At 43.5% G+C, this 16,714-nt stretch overlaps 1 protein-coding gene across 1 annotated transcript in view; it reads right to left on the bottom strand.

Moving 5' to 3' along the window:
• LOC122935822 (baculoviral IAP repeat-containing protein 1-like) overlaps positions 1–16,714 on the bottom strand; it is a 90,234-nt gene that overhangs the window by 47,355 nt on the left and 26,165 nt on the right. Inside the window, exon 2 of the mRNA XM_044291727.1 lies at positions 6,223–6,848. Coding sequence (XP_044147662.1) covers positions 6,223–6,772 — 550 coding nt within the window. The 5' untranslated portion in view covers positions 6,773–6,848. The remainder of the gene's footprint in view (positions 1–6,222; positions 6,849–16,714) is intronic.

The following is a 16,714-nucleotide window of genomic DNA, read 5'->3' as shown; positions in this document are numbered from 1 at the left end:
AAAATTTAAATCAACTATTTTTCCTTTAAAATGATACATTTACTCGGATTAAACGTTTGATCTGTCATCTACGTTCTATTACAAATAAAATATTGACATTTGCCATCTCCAAATCATTGGATTCAGTTTTTATTCACAATTTGTTTAGTGTCCCAACTTTTTTGGAATCCGGTTTGTACAGTGGTCTCACATACGTGTTGAAATGTCATGGTTAGGATACAGAGGGGTGACACAAAAAATGGCAGGAGACTGTTATGGTAGTACTCAGTTTATTTAATAAAATGCTTAAGCTTTTGGCAAACATTAGACAACTTCTCCAATTCTTTAGTCCACTTTTGCATTCCTCATTACTTTTACCACCGCCTGCCTGCCACTTATCTACAGACTAAGAACATCAAAGTCTTATAGCTGATTTTATTCTTTATACTCTGTGCACTTTATATTTGTCTTTGCCTAACTGGTGGCTGGGCTGAAAGATTGGCCTTTAAAGGGAGTCTTTTCCCAAATATGACCATTACAGACCACTCAGATCAGGTTCTCCATTACTTTCTCCAAATTACTATGGTACCTTTCATATTGCAGTCCATCGCCAATTTACTCCAAAAAACACTTTTATACCATGTGGTAATTAGGTTCTGAAGGTGCCCAGTGTTCATGCGGCTGGGGCCCAGGCCCCTCGGCGCTTTGCTTATCAAACTCCTCCTCTTTCACCCCTCTGGCCCGCCCTTGTTTAATCTGATTACCTCCTCCTCTCCGTCTGAAATCCCGTGCCTCCGCCAGCTGGATCGGGTTGCGCAGCCTGGCGCATGCGCATTGAAAGTCCCTGTTCCTCTGGAACGTGTGGAGCGGCTAGGACGCGAGATTTCAGACAGAGAGGAGGAGGTAATCAGATTAAACAAGGGGGGCCAGAGGGGTGAAAGAGGAGGGGTTTGGTAAGCAAAGCCCCCAGGGGCCTGGGCACCGGCCACATGAAAGCCGCCCCTGGGCACCTTCAGAACCTAATTACCATATGGTATAAAAGTATTTTTGGGCGAATCGGCGATGGACTGCAATATGAAAGGTACCATAGTAATCTGTGGAAAGTAATGGAGAACCTAATCTGAGTGGTCTGTAATGGTCATATTCGGTGAAAGACTCACTTTAACTACACGTGGCTAGTGAACTATACACAGAAGCAGGTTTACTGACCTCTCTAACATGTTGTGTTGTAAGGGTATTTTTTAATGAAGTACTGCTTGGGTCTTTCCCCTTTAATTATTATATTACCTTTTCATATTCCTCATAGTGTAGTTAGCAAGTTCTGTGGTTAAATCACAGGACGTGTGTACTGCACACTAGGAAGCATCTCAGGGGGTCCAGAAGGTGTAAATTTTGGGTCTGTGCATGGCCAGGACGATCAACAAGAGGGTTGGCTATCAAACTGTTCCCGCCAGACAGACGAAAGGAGCCTACCCAGTGATCACAAGTCAGAATGATTGTTTTTAACTATGTATATGAGTTGTTTGTCTGTTTTATTTCTAGTATATTTAATTACACTTAGCCTGTGTAAACCTATTTATTCTCAAATCTTTGAATTCATGTTAAAAGATATGTAGACAACATAAACTAAGGAGGTAATGTATAAAGTGATCTGAGCTAGAAATGTGGAGTGATTTTGCTTGTTTTGTCGATGCAGTAGGCATTGGTGCCAAATTTATGAGGTATTTGTCTCATTTTAGTGTGGTTTGCGCTATGCATGGCAGTTTAATTTTGCTATGGGGAGGCCAGACGGTATGTGGTAGGACATACATTTTTAGCCAGATTTATTTAAAAAAAGTTGCAAAAATGTGTACTCCAGTCCTCTGGTGACATACAATTTGATGGAACATTTGTAATAAATATGATTAGATTGAAAAATGCATAGGTATTTTGTGCAACAAATGTAACAAACAGGCACTCCAAAAGAGGAAAGGTTTTGCATATTGATAAATTACTCCCTAAGACTAGGCAGCCTAAAGATATGCCAAATTTATCAAAGTGGTCCATACTGGATTACAAATTTAGTGCATCTTTTGACACTTTCATCACTTCCGTTATGACTTTCTTTGTGGCAAAAGTTTGACACAGTGGATCTTTAAGGGATTTTTCCAGGAATGATATAAAATGACTGTCAGCAACCTGTCCTAGAATGTGATCAAGACCGGTTGCCATCACTTGCAGGGCTGCCAAGGTGCAGGGGGAAGGGCGGAGTTAGGGGTGAGGCCTCACTACACATGCACTGTACAATAGATGGTAATGATCCGGTCCTGGTTATGATATGCCATCATGGCTGAGCGGCCTGACAGGAACTCTCACCAATGTGAGTGTAGTGTGTAGTGAGGCCCCAACCCCTCACCTCTCTAGGCAGCTCTGCAAGTGGTGACAACCAGTCCTCCTCACATTCTAGGCCAGGACCTGCCGGCCATTAGAAATCATTCCCAGACAATCTCTTTAAAGGGGTTTTCTGTGTGTTCAATATTGATGACCAGTTAAAAGGGCATTCCAGTTGTTGATGGTTATCCCCTATCCACAGGGGATAAGTATTAGATTAGCGGGGATAACTTTTTTACAACTTGAATACCCCTTTCATTCAAGCTCCTTTTTAACCCGTAGAGGACCTGCACCGTACATGTACATCGCAACCGGATATGACTTAAGGACCAGCGCCGTACATGTACGGTGCTCTTACCGACAGGCAGCCATGCCGGGTAAGGGCAGCATCTGGTATTTTGGCCCCCTGCAGCTCCGTGCGCTGCGATTGGCTGATCAGTGAAGACCGGCACATCGCAGCGCCGAAAGCACATGTAAGCTGCGGGGCGGGGCGGGGGGGGGGGGGTAGTCAGGGAGAGGTGGCCGGTGCTGAACTTGGCAGCACCGGTCACCTCCGAGGTGAGGCAGGGGACACCAGTGTTTGGAGTCCCCTGCCAGCGCTGCGATTGGCTGGAACAACGCTCAAGCCAATGGCAGCGCTATAGCTGCACAAGAAAGGGAAGAACCTCCCTGCATGCAGCCATTCTTGCTGATGACTGCATTCTAAGAGGTACTGTGCTCAATCTGCTGGGATTTGTGGTTCTACCACAGCTTTCACTACCTTTACTGCTCCTGCATGGAAGAAGTACATCTGGAACATCTGTTGCAGTAATTTATTTTTTTCCAGATCCTTAATCCACCCCCCTTCCCAAACCCTAATCCCTGTCCCTATCCCCACTCTCCCCGTCCGATTCTTCCTGCGTCGAAGAAATGTTGACTTTTAACTTTTCCCTGCTCTGCAGCACTTTTTCTGTGTGCGAGCTGTGAACACCAAGTGCTGATCAGTCTGTACTTCACTGCTCAGCACCTGGGCTCTTTTTTTTGGGGCGCAGATATATATATTTTTTCATCTGTCCCCTTTTTTTTTTTTTAAGAAGTAATAGTTAGAATCATATATATACAAGTTAATTTTTAGCTAGTGTTCTTTTTTTTGTATTTGCAGTAAATTTTGATACTGCAGTGTCTGCACGAACGCATCAAACGTCCGCTTGAGTGCGTTCTGCAGCCCTGAGCACCAATAAGTACCATTCTTTTACTGGTCGCTTTTGTGCTCTGTTTTTTGTTTTTTTGGGGGTGTAAAAAGTACTTTTAGTGTTAGATAGAAATCAATTTTAGTTAGGTACTTTAGTGTAGTTTTTTGCACGCACATAATATCTGTGTGCGTCCTGTTGAGCGCTGATCAGAAACATCAATTTTTCTGATCGATCTACTCAGTTTACTGTGCATTTTTTTTCATATGCATATGCTGTGAAGATACGAGATGTGCAGCACCTGAAACTATGGATACTGGAAGCCTGTGCTAGCATTTCTCCTGCGGTGTTGCAATCAGTGTGTGAAGAGTGGGAGAAGAGGGTTGCATTGAAATTTCAACACAACGGGCAGGACATTGAACACATTTTATAAGTGGTCAGAAACTTGTAAATAACTCATGAAAGAATAAAGTTACGTTAAAACCAAGCACACTATTGTTTTTCTTGTGAAATTCCCAATAAGTTTGATGTGTCACATGACCCTCTTCCTATTGAAAAAACAAAAGTTGGATTCAAAATGGCCAACTTCAAAATGGCCGCCATGGTCACCACCCATCTTGAAAAGTTTCCCCCCTCACATATACTAATGTGCCACAAACAGGAAGTTAATATCACCAACCATTCCCATTTTATTAAGGTGTATCCATATAAATGGCCCACCCTGTATATCCATATCCATATATATAAAAATCCATTTTAGTTAGGTAGTGTTAGTGTAGATTTTTGCACGCACATAATATCTGTGTGCATGCGTGCATCCTGCACCTTCTGAGCACTTTTTTTTTTTGTGTAGTTAGTTTTATCTGTATATATAAATCTCCATATACATATATATAGAAATAAATTTTAGTTAGGTAGTGCTAGTGGAGATTTTTGATCAGAAACATCCATTTTTCTGACCGGTCTGCTCAGTTTACTGTGCACATTTTTATTTTATTTTTTTGTGTACAGTCGTGGTCAAAAGTTTTGAGAATTACATAAATATTGGAAGTTTTTATAATAGCAATTTGCATATACCCCAGAATGTTATGAAGAGTGATCAGATGAATTGCATAGTCCTTCTTTGCCAAGAAAATTAACTTAATCCCCCCAAAAACCTTTCCACTGCATTTCATTGCTGTCATTAACGGACCTGCTGAGATCATTTCAGTAATCGTCTTGTTAACTCAGGTGAGAATGTTGACGAGCACAAGGCTGGAGATCATTATGTCAGGCTGATTGGGTTAAAATGGCAGACTTGACCTGTTAAAAGGAGGGTGATGCTTGAAATCATTATTCTTTCATTGTTAACCATGGTGACCTGCAAAGAAAAGCGTGCAGCCATCATTGCGTTGCATAAAAATGGCTTCACAGGCAAGGATATTGTGGCTACTAAGATTGCATCTCAATCAACAATTTATAGGATCATCAAGAACTTCAAGGAAAGAGGTTCAATTCTTGTTAAGAAGGCTTCAGGGCGTCAGAGAAAGTCCAGCAAGCGCCAGGATCGTCACCTAAAGAGGATTCAGCTGCGGGATCGGAGTGCCACCAGTGCAGAGCTTGCTCAGGAATGGCAGCAGGCAGGTGTGAGCGCATCTGCATGCACCGTGAGGCGAAGACTTTTGGAAAATGGCCTGGTGTCAAGAAGGGCAGCAAAGAAGCCACGTCTCCCCAAAAAACCCATCAGGGACAGATTGATCTTCTGCAGAAAATATGGTGAATGGACTGCTGAGGACTGGGGCAAAGTCATATTCTCTGATGAAGCCTCTTTCCGATTGTTTGAGGTATCAGGAAAAAAGCCTTGTCCGGAGAAGAAAAGGTGAGCGCTACCATCAGTCCTGTGTCATGCCAACAGTAAAGCATCCTGAGACCATTCATGTGTGGGGTTGCTTCTCATCCAAGGGAGTGGGCTCACTCACAATTTTGCCCCAAAACACAGCCATGAATAAAGAATGGTACCAAAACACCCTCCAACAGCAACTTCTTCCAACAATCCAACAACAGTTTGGTGAAGAACAATGCATTTTCCAGCACGATGGAGCACCGTGCCATAAGGCAAAAGTGATAACTAAGTGGCTCGGGGACCAAAACGTTGACATTTTGGGTCCATGGCCTGGAAACTCCCCAGATCTTAATCCCATTGAGAACTTGTGGTCAAACAAAAACCCACTAATTCTGACAAACTCCAAGAAGTGATTATGAAAGAATGGGTTGCTATCAGTCAGGAATTGGCTCAGAAGTTGATTGAGAGCATGCCCAGTCGAATTGCAGAGGTCCTGAAAAAGAAGGACCGACACTGCAAATACTGACTCTTTGCATAAATGTCATGTAATTGTTGATAAAAGCCTTTGAAACGTATGAAGTGCGTGTAATTATATTTCACTACATCACAGAAACATTTGAAATATTTGTGTCATTCTCAAAACTTTTGGCCACGACTGTATAATGTGATGGAAAAATGAAGTGCCTTGTATTAACTTTCTCTACATGATAAATACCGTTTGCTGAAGTGAGACAACCCCTTTAAGCTGGAATTCTGGTGCATTTAGGTTCATAATTCTCCCCCACTGTATGTTAGAAATGTAATTTCCCATTGATGCCTCAGTCTGCTAACTAAAAGTTGAACAAAACATAAGCAATATTATATTATTATAATAGATATTACCTGTGAAGAAAAATCCAGCCTCTGCTAGCGTACAGGGTTTTATTAAAGCATACACAGGCCAAAAGGTAAAGGACTGTAGTCTAACGTCTTCCTCTTCCATGGATTCCATGACATCTTCTGGACTAATCCCCTTTGGCTGCACACGAATATCATAAATCGGAATATTACCAACATCTTTGCCCTGAATGAATGCACAAGAGGGATTAAACTTTTTATGCTTTTCCTGTGGCGTAGAGACTGAAGATTGCTTGCACAGGACCAACCCACAGCAGAAACACTGGCAACTGTTCTTTAAGCCAGTTCTGAAGAATCCAGCTGATGCCAACTCTGTTGGGGACCAGCCTGAAAAATCATCTTGAGTCCAATGGCTCTTCAGTCTCTTTATTTCACTTCTCATTGAGTAGTTGGGTTGTTTAGGCAGCTGCTCTCGTATCTTTCTATGGGTTTCTTCTAGCGAACGAACAGCTTTATCTAAATCAACGTGACTCATAAATGGAGGTAAAGGTAGTCCTTGTAACGTATCAAACTCTGATATATTTATTAGGTCCATCTTCTCAAAGTCTTTTAATGCAAACCAGCACCAGACCTTTTGTAGGATTCAAGTTCCTGAAGAATTTTCTATCATCCTGCAAAAAGGAAATAAAAGACAATAAGATAAAACATTTTTGAAACATCCTTACAAGGGTTGTGCAGCCAGTACATTTTGGTGATATCAAGAATGGGGGAAAAGGGGGGTAGGGGTTTTTCACTTTATAGCCACAGAAATGGCAAAACAGTACCATGTATTATCTGTGTATGTGACCCACAGTGTGGTTGTAACAGATTGATATGACTAAAGTTGGTGACAGAGTCCCTTTAAATTAGTGGTTATAAGCTGTCAAGGAACAAGAGATAAAGGATACAGATCAAGCCATCGGTGCAGCTCCCTCATAGATTCACTGCCAGATACAGTGAAACTGAATGCTGCCGAGGAAAAATGGTTGACCTTTTTTAATTAAACCAAGTGAAAACATTTTTATTTTTTAAGTCAGATAATTTTTATTGAAGTAAAAGTAAATACAAATGTATTCAATAAATACAATAACAAAATCCCCCATAACCCCAACATTATAGGAAAAGAGCAGCAAATCTAACATAATAGTCAGATACATTAGAATATGTGCAAATGCACAAATCACAGTAATGAATTCAATAGTGGAGACAACGGAGATGTCGGCAGACCCGCAATACCAAGCCCATAGACAGACTAGCCAAAATGACAACAATGGTTCAATAGCAAAAGTAAACGAAATAACATTGAACTCCCCCCACATTTTTCAATGAGTGACCTGTACGGTCGATAATCTTGGCCCCTGAAAAAATTATTTTAGCCCAAATGAATAGCCTTTAAGACCATGACCCACATTTACTTATTTGATTGTATCTAGACCTTGAATGACCTGAAACTTGGTGCATTTCTGGTGCAAATGTCCCATCAAGTTTTAGACACGTTTATTAAACGTTTTGTACACCTTCGGAGGCAATTTTTTTTTTATGATTGCATGTTGCTGATTTTTAGCATTTATTAAAAATGTTGAGCTGTTCTGTTACAAAGGGTTAACTGTTTTTCTAAATGTGTGACTGATTGTAAAGGGAAGTGCCAGGTAGGAGTATATATATATATATATATATATATATGTAAATTTCCCATATGTATATATATTGTGGGGATTCACTCTGATAGTTAGGACTAGCGGATGCAGTATAGAGGCAAAGTACACAGTTCTTGAATCAAACAGCTGTGTTTATTCACACATTGGTGTATAGCAAAATGCAGATAAGATGTATCACAAAACACAGGTGGCTTGGTGTTTGTTCACAGACAAGGAAAGTCTATAAACAATAAAAGTCACCTTTTCTCCTGGGTATTAATTCCCACCATGTTAGTAGTTGTAACAATACAGCCTGGACCGCAGCGGCTCCCTGTGACGATACGCTGGCTTGCGCTCCAGCGTGGAACGCACCGGCCGTCTGCGATGATACGCTGGCTTGCGTTCCAGCGTGGAACGCAGCGACCGCCTGTGTTGTTACGCTGGCTTGCGCTCCAGCGTGGAACGCAGTGGCCGCCGGGCCTTCTGTGACTCCGCCCACTTACCATTCAGCCCTTATATTGAAGACAGGTGCTAAGCAGGGTGTTCCACTAATGGAGTGCGCACCCTGCTAGCTCCATTGTATCTGAGGACTCTGTCCACATATCCAAACCTGGATGCCTAACTACATCGTGAAGGACTGTCTACCTTCTTGCCACTGGCTTTCTAGCCAGGACCAACTAACCGCAAGTATATACCAAACTGTGGACATGCTATACAAACTCTGAACCTACTGCATAGTATATATCAAACTGTGGACATGCTATACAAACTCTGAACCTACTGCATAGTATATATCAAACTGTGGACATGCTATACTAACTCTGAACCTACTGCATAGTATATACCAAACTGTGGACATGCTATACTAACTCTGAACCTACTGCATAGTATATACCAAACTGTGGACATGCTATACTAACTCTGAACCTACTGCATAGTATATACCAAACTGTGGACATGCTATACTAACTCTGAACCTACTGCATAGTATATACCAAACTGTGGACATGCTATACAAACTCTGAACCTACTGCATAGTATATATCAAACTGTGGACATGCTATACTAACTCTGAACCTACTGCATAGTATATATCAAACTGTGGACATGCTATACAAACTCTGAACCTACTGCATAGTATATATCAAACTGTGGATATGCTATACTAACTCTGAACCTACTGCATAGTGTATACTAAACTATGGACATGCTATACTAACTCTGAACCAATGGCATACTATATACTAAACTGAGGATATGCTATATACTAACCTTGAACCTATGGCATACTATATGCTAAACTGAGGACATGCTATATACTAACTCTGAAGCTATTGCATACTAGATGCTAACTCTGAACGTTGCACAAGCTTATACTAGCTCGGGACCCCTGTAATTCTGGGAGTCCCTCCTTACCATTAGTAAAACGAATTAGATGGATAGCGGTAAATGATTTTGTTACCCCAAACTCTCCGCCTAAGACTGAGAGTGACGCCTGGGGTACATAATGAGTAACCGCGAATCCCACAGCCAAACACAAGGGTGGTGGGATAATAGTGGATGTCCATTGCTTCCGCAGTTGAGATCCTAACTGATCAACTAGGTGCGTTACATATTAGTGGAACCCAGATGGATCCAGCGAAGGTTGCAGGTCACCTCGTCACCCTCAATGTGACTGTACAACATCTCCAGCTTGAAAACCAGGCACTACGGCAACTTGTCACTCAGGGGCCAGGACACCACCGTGATGGACCTGAACCCAAAGTAAGCCCACCTGAGTTATTCTCGGGTGACCGAAGGCAGTTCAGGGATTTCCTGAACGCATGCAAATTAATGTTTGAGATGCAGCCCCGGACTTACCCAACTGACAGATCAAAAGTACTTACCATGATCTCATACCTCAGGGGGGAGCCCAGAGCATGGGCCAATGCTTATTTAGAAAAAGAAGACCCAGTCCTGGAATCCTTTCCTCTGTTCCTTGAAAAAATGGCCCTTCTCTACGAGGACCATAGTAAACAGCTGACCGCTGAGACCGCTATACGCAGCCTTAAACAAGGGAAACGACCTGTAGAGGACTTTATTGCGGAATACACTCGCTGGGCCCGGGAGACTGAATGGAATGATATCACTCTCAGAAATCAGTTCCGCCTAGGTCTTTCTGAGGCCCTGAAGGACAAATTAGCCCGAGGAGAATTACCACTTACACTTAATGCCTTGATGCAGAAGGCCACCACCATTGACAGACGGCTGAGGGAACGCAGAGCCGAGAGAGTCTCAGGCTTCACACCGAACCCAAGACCGTTCTGCCAGGGTCCTGCTGTAGAGATGATGGAGATTAGGGCGATCCGAGGACCTCTGACCGAGAGAGAGAAAGCCCGGAGACGTAACCTCAAGCTCTGTCTATACTGTGCGTCTGCTGACCATACCGTTGACGGATGTCCCGCGATACGTAAGAAGTGCGAAGGTAAGACCGGCACGTCTTGTACCATAGGCAGTACAAAAAATAGTACTGGTGGTTACATTTACACGTCTCTCACCTTACAGTGGGACCAAAACTGGATTACCGTTGAAGCCATGGTGGACACGGGAGCTTCGGGGAATTTTATCGACACGCATCTGGTTGAGCGAAATAAAATTCCCCACATGAGAAAAAACGTTCCGATATCCGTGAGTTTCATTGACGGTACCACTTCTAGTTCTATCCACAGTCAGACTCAACCCCTCATGGTGACATGTGAAAATAACCACACAGAATTCTTATCCCTTGATATCATACACTCTCCATTGTTTCCCGTGATTCTTGGGTTGCCATGGTTGCAAATACACCAGCCAACCCTCCTATGGAAACAGGGGAGAGTTCAGTTCACGTCACCTTATTGTATGGAGACCTGTTTTCCCCTCAAATCTCTCATGCACGTGGGAGTGAACCAGGTCCCCAGCCAATACGCAGACTTTGCTGAGGTGTTCAGCGCAAAGAAATCGGAATCTCTTCCGCCCCATAGATCTTACGATTGCCCCATAGACTTGCTGCCGGGTAGTGAGATACCCACGGGTAGAATTTATCCATTGGCACAACCAGAACTTGTTCACCTCAAACAGTACTTAGAAGAGAACTTACGAAAAGGTTTTATTCAGCCTTCAACCTCCCCGGCAGCAGCAGGGATGTTCTTCGTGAGAAACAAAGATTCAAGCTTAAGGCCCATTATAGATTACAGAGCCTTGAACAAAGTAACAATCAAAAATCGGTACCCCTTGCCGCTAATATCCGAACTCATAGAAAGATTACAAACAGCAACAATCTACACCAAGCTGGATTTGAGAGGCGCATACAACTTAATTAGGATCAGAAAAGGGGATGAATGGAAGACAGCTTTCCGCACTCGGTATGGACTCTTCGAGTATACAGTGATGCCCTTCGGGTTGTGCAATGCCCCTGCCACATTCCAAAATTTTATTAATGACATCTTTAGGGATCTACTGGACGTATGTGTAATCATCTATCTTGATGATATACTAGTGTATTCCGATAACTTACACGATCACAGGAAACATGTCCGTTGGGTTCTCGCACGGTTAAGTGTTCATCGTTTATACATCAAACAGGAAAAATGTGTATTCGAGACTACCTCTCTTCCCTTCCACGGATACATAATTTCACCCAAAGGTATCCAGATGGATCCCTCAAAAATCACTTGCATCCAAAATTGCCCGATTCCGGATTCCAGGAAAGCTCTTCAACGGTTCCTGGGGTTCTCAAACTTCTATAGGAAATTTATTAAGGATTTCTCCGCTACCACTAAGCCACTAACCCGTTTAACTAGTGTCAACACGAAGTTCGTTTGGTCCAAGGACGCCCAATCAGCGTTTGAGTTATTAAAGAACAGGTTCACTACGGCACCGATACTGACTCTCCCAAATCCGAACCATCAATACGTGCTGGAAGTAGACACATCCCAGGCAGCCATAGGAGCTGTTCTGTCCCAGCGAAGCTCTTTTTCAACTCCGTTACATCCTATCGGGTTCTACTCCCGGACGCTAAATACCGCCGAATTCAATTACCCCATAGGCGAAAAGGAACTCCTCGCCATAAAATGCTTCCTGGAAAATTGGAGGCATTTACTAGAAGGATCAATACACCCCATCACAATTTATACGGATCACCGTAATCTACAATACCTGAAAACCAATAAAACATTATCAGGCCGTCAAGTACGGTGGAGTTTTTTTTTTGACAGGTTTAACTTCCAAATTACATACCGACCAGGCTCAAAAAATGGGAAGGCCGACGCCTTGTCACGACTGGCTGAAATTCGCACCTCAGACACGGCCCCCACATGGATCATTCCACCGAAGAAACTCGTCCTTGCCACCATAACGTTGGAAACCCAGCTCAAGGATGCTCTAATTAATGACCATGCTAATACTCCCCCTGGTCTTTCGCAGAATCAACAGGGTCTCCTTTACAAGGACAGCCAACTGTATATACCACCCTCCCTCACCAATCAGGTGATCAAACTTTGCCATGATTTACCCCTCGCGGGACATCCCGGCATTGCTAAAACCACAACCCTGATACGCAGGAACTTCTGGTGGTCAAAGATGACCAAACAAATTGAGGAATACGTTTCCACGTGCGAGACCTGTGCCTCATGTAAAACTGACAGGAACCAACCTTATGGTCTCCTAATGAGTCTTCCCATCGCCAACAGACCCTGGGAATGGGTCTCAATGGATTTCATAGTTGAACTTCCCCTTTCCAGAGGAAACAACACCATCATGGTGGTAGTGGATTTGCTGACTAAAATGGCACACTTCGTGCCCCTCAAGAAGTTACCCTCCTCCAAGGACACGGCCGTGGTATTCCTGTCTAATATTATTAAGTTACATGGAATTCCTAGCCAGGTCATATCAGACAGGGGTTCGCAATTCTTATCCAAATTCTGGAGAGCACTTTGTTCCAGACTTCAAATCGACCACAGAATGTCTACCGCCTATCACCCCCAAACTAATGGGCAGACTGAAAGGGTGAATCAGTGTCTGGAACAGTTTCTCAGATGTCACTGCTCATTTCTCCAGGATGACTGGGAGGGCCTACTTCCTCTCGCTGAATTCGCTTATAATAATTCTACGAATTCCTCCACATTACATACTCCATTCTTTGCTAATTACGGATTTCACCCTAGGTCTCTTCCTCAAACCAGCCTTCCCACAAACGTTCCAGCCACAGACGATTATCTGACCACTTTGCAAACTACCCTTAAGACGCTAAAAGACAACCTTCAACGGGCAAAAGAAAGACAGAAGCGTTACTACGACCGTCGTAGGAGAGAAAGTCCTCCCTACCAGGTCGGGGACTCGGTTTGGTTATCAACAAAAAACCTTCGGTTGGGGGTACCTTCCAAGAAATTGGGAAGACAATTCCTGGGTCCTTTTCCGATAGAAAGGATTATTAACCCCAACACGGTGAGGTTTACAGGTACATCCCACATTCCACGTGTCACTACTGAAGCCGTTTAGACCTAGACCGTTCCCATCAAATGACCCTCGACCCTTGCCTCCGATAGAGGTCCAAGGAGAAGAAGAATTTGAAGTTGAGCAGCTCATTGATTCCAGAAGAAGACGGGGGAAGATCCAGTATCTCGTTAGATGGAAGGGGTATGGTCCCCAGGATGACTCTTGGGAAGATGTGCAAAACGTTCATGCTCCCAGACTCCAAAGATTGTTCCATAGAAGATTTCCCAACCGACCCTCTCCTAGCGGGGTACCCCAGAGGGGTCCCTTAAAGGGGGGGGGTACTGTAACAATACAGCCTGGACCGCAGCGGCTCCCTGTGACGATACGCTGGCTTGCGCTCCAGCGTGGAACGCACCGGCCGTCTGCGATGATACGCTGGCTTGCGTTCCAGCGTGGAACGCAGCGACCGCCTGTGTTGTTACACTGGCTTGCGCTCCAGCGTGGAACGCAGTGGCCGCCGGGCCTTCTGTGACTCCGCCCACTTACCATTCAGCCCTTATATTGAAGACAGGTGCTAAGCAGGGTGTTCCACTAATGGAGTGCGCACCCTGCTAGCTCCATTGTATCTGAGGACTCTGTCCACATATCCAAACCTGGATGCCTAACTACATCGTGAAGGACTGTCTACCTTCTTGCCACTGGCTTTCTAGCCAGGACCAACAAACCGCAAGTATATACCAAACTGTGGACATGCTATACAAACTCTGAACCTACTGCATAGTATATATCAAACTGTGGACATGCTATACAAACTCTAAACCTACTGCATAGTATATACCAAACTGTGGACATGCTATACTAACTCTGAACCTACTGCATAGTATATACCAAACTGTGGACATGCTATACTAACTCTGAACCTACTGCATAGTATATATCAAACTGTGGACATGCTATACAAACTCTGAACCTACTGCCTAGTATACAGTCATGTGAAAAAATTAGGACACCCTTTGAAAGCATGTGGTTTTTTGTAACATTTTCAATAAAAGGTTATTTCATCTCCGTTTCAACAATACAGAGAGATTAAAGTAATCCGACTAAACAAAGAAAACTGAAGAAAAGTCTTTTCAAGATCTTCTGTAAATGTCATTCTACAAAAATGCCTATTCTAACTGAGGAAAAAGATAGGACACCCTTGCCCCTAATAGCGAGTGTTACCTCCTTTGGCTGAAATAACTGCAGTGAGACGGTTCTTGTAGCCATCTACCAGTCTTCGACATCGGTCTGAGGAAATTTTACCCCACTCCTCAATGCAGAACTTTTTCAGCTGTGAGATGTTTGAGGGGTTTCTTGCACGTACAGCCCTTTTCAAGTCACCCCACAGCATCTCAATGGGATTCAAATCTGGACTTTGACTTGGCCATTCCAGGACTCTCCATTTCTTCTTTTTCAGCCAATCTTTGGTTGATTTACTAGTATGTTTTGGGTCATTGTCATGTTGCATGGTCCAGTTCCGCTTCAGCTTTAATTTTCTAACTGATGGTCTCACATGTTCTTCAAGCACCTTCTGATACACAGTAGAATTCATCGTGGATTCTATGATGGTGAGCTGACCAGGTCCTGCTGCAGCAAAGCAGCCCCAAACCATGACACTTCCACCTCCATGCTTCACAGTTGGTATGAGGTTCTTTTCTTGGAATGCTGTGTTTGGTTTACGCCAAACATGTCCTCTGCTGTTGTGTCCAAATAATTCAATTTTGGACTCATCTGTCCAAAGAAAATTATTCCAGAAGTCCTGGTCTTTGTCAACTTTATCTCTGGCAAATGTCAGTCTGGCCTCGATGTTTCTCTTGGAAAGCAAAGGTTTCCTCCTTGCACACCTCCCATGCAAGTTAAACTTGTACAGTCTCTTTCTGATTGTAGAGGCATGTACTTCTACATCAACAGTAGCCAGAGCCTGCTGTAGTTCTCGAGATGACACTTTAGGGTTTTTGGAGACCTCTTTTAGCATCTTGCGGTCTGCTCTTGGGGTGAACTTGCTGGGGCGACCAGTCCTGGGCATGTTGGCAGTTGTTTTGAAAGCCCTCCACTTGTAGACTATCTTCCGGACAGTGGAATGGCTGATTTCAAAATCTTTTGAGATCTTTTTAAATCCCTTCCCAGACTCATAGGCTGCTACAATCTTTTTTCTGAAGTCCTCTGACAGCTCTTTTGCTCTCACCATGGTGCTCACTCTCACTTCAACAGTCAGGAGCACACCAAACTAAATGTCTGAGGTTTAAATAGGGCAAGCCTCATTCAACATGCAGAGTAACGATCTACTAATTATGTGCACCTGGTGTGATATACCTGTGTGAGATCTGAGCCAATTTAAGAGGGAATACATGTGAGGGTGTCCTATCTTTTTCCTCAGTTAGAATAGGCATTTTTGTAGAATGACATTTACAGAAGATCTTGAAAAGACTTTTCTTCAGTTTTCTTTGTTTAGTTGGATTACTTTAATCTCTCTGTATTGTTGAAACGGAGATGAAATAACCTTTTATTAAAAATGTTACAAAAAACCACATGCTTTCAAAGGGTGTCCTAATTTTTTCACATGACTGTATATCAAACTGTGGACATGATATACTAAGTCTGAACCTACTGCATAGTGTATACTAAACTATGGACATGCTATACTAACTCTGAACCAATGGCATACTATATACTAAACTGAGGACATGCTATATACTAACCTTGAACCTATGGCATACTATATGCTAAACTGAGGACATGCTATATACTACGGTAACTCTGAAGCTATTGCATACTAGATGCTAACTCTGAACATTGCACAAGCTTATACTAGCTCGGGACCCCTGTAATTCTGGGAGTCCCTCCTTACCATCAGTAAAACTAATTAGATGGATAGGGGTAAATGATTTTGTTACCCCAAACTCTCCGCCTAAGACTGAGAGTGACGCCTGGAGTACATACTGAGTAACCGCGAATCCCACAGCCAAACACAAGGGTGGTGGGATAATAGTGGATGTCCATTGCTTCCGCAGTTGAGATCCTAACTGATCAACTAGGTGCGTTACAGCAGTTCAGCCTCATCAAGTCCATAGGAGGCCTGTTGGCCTTTAGAGGGGCCTGAGTCCTCCAGCCCGGCTCAAACCTCAAATCCCAGCACAGCCCTCAGTTCACAGCACACAGACTCCTGACTCCAGGCGCCTTCTTAAAATATCTATATATGTGTATGCAGGGCCGGAGATGTTTTGCATTTACAAGGACAGAGGAACAAAGGGCTCCCCTGCCCTTGTATGCCTCGTACCTCCGGAACTGTAATCACAGCGCCAGAGAAACGCGGGCACTTCAAAGGCAGGAGGATCAAAGTGATCCTCCGCCTGGAAGTGGCGATATGC

Source organism: Bufo gargarizans, chromosome 1, assembly GCF_014858855.1.
Source record: "Bufo gargarizans isolate SCDJY-AF-19 chromosome 1, ASM1485885v1, whole genome shotgun sequence".
NCBI classification, from domain to species: Eukaryota; Metazoa; Chordata; class Amphibia; order Anura; family Bufonidae; genus Bufo; species Bufo gargarizans.
Note: the sequence above shows the minus strand (reverse complement) of the source record. Positions and strands in the feature narration are given on the sequence as shown.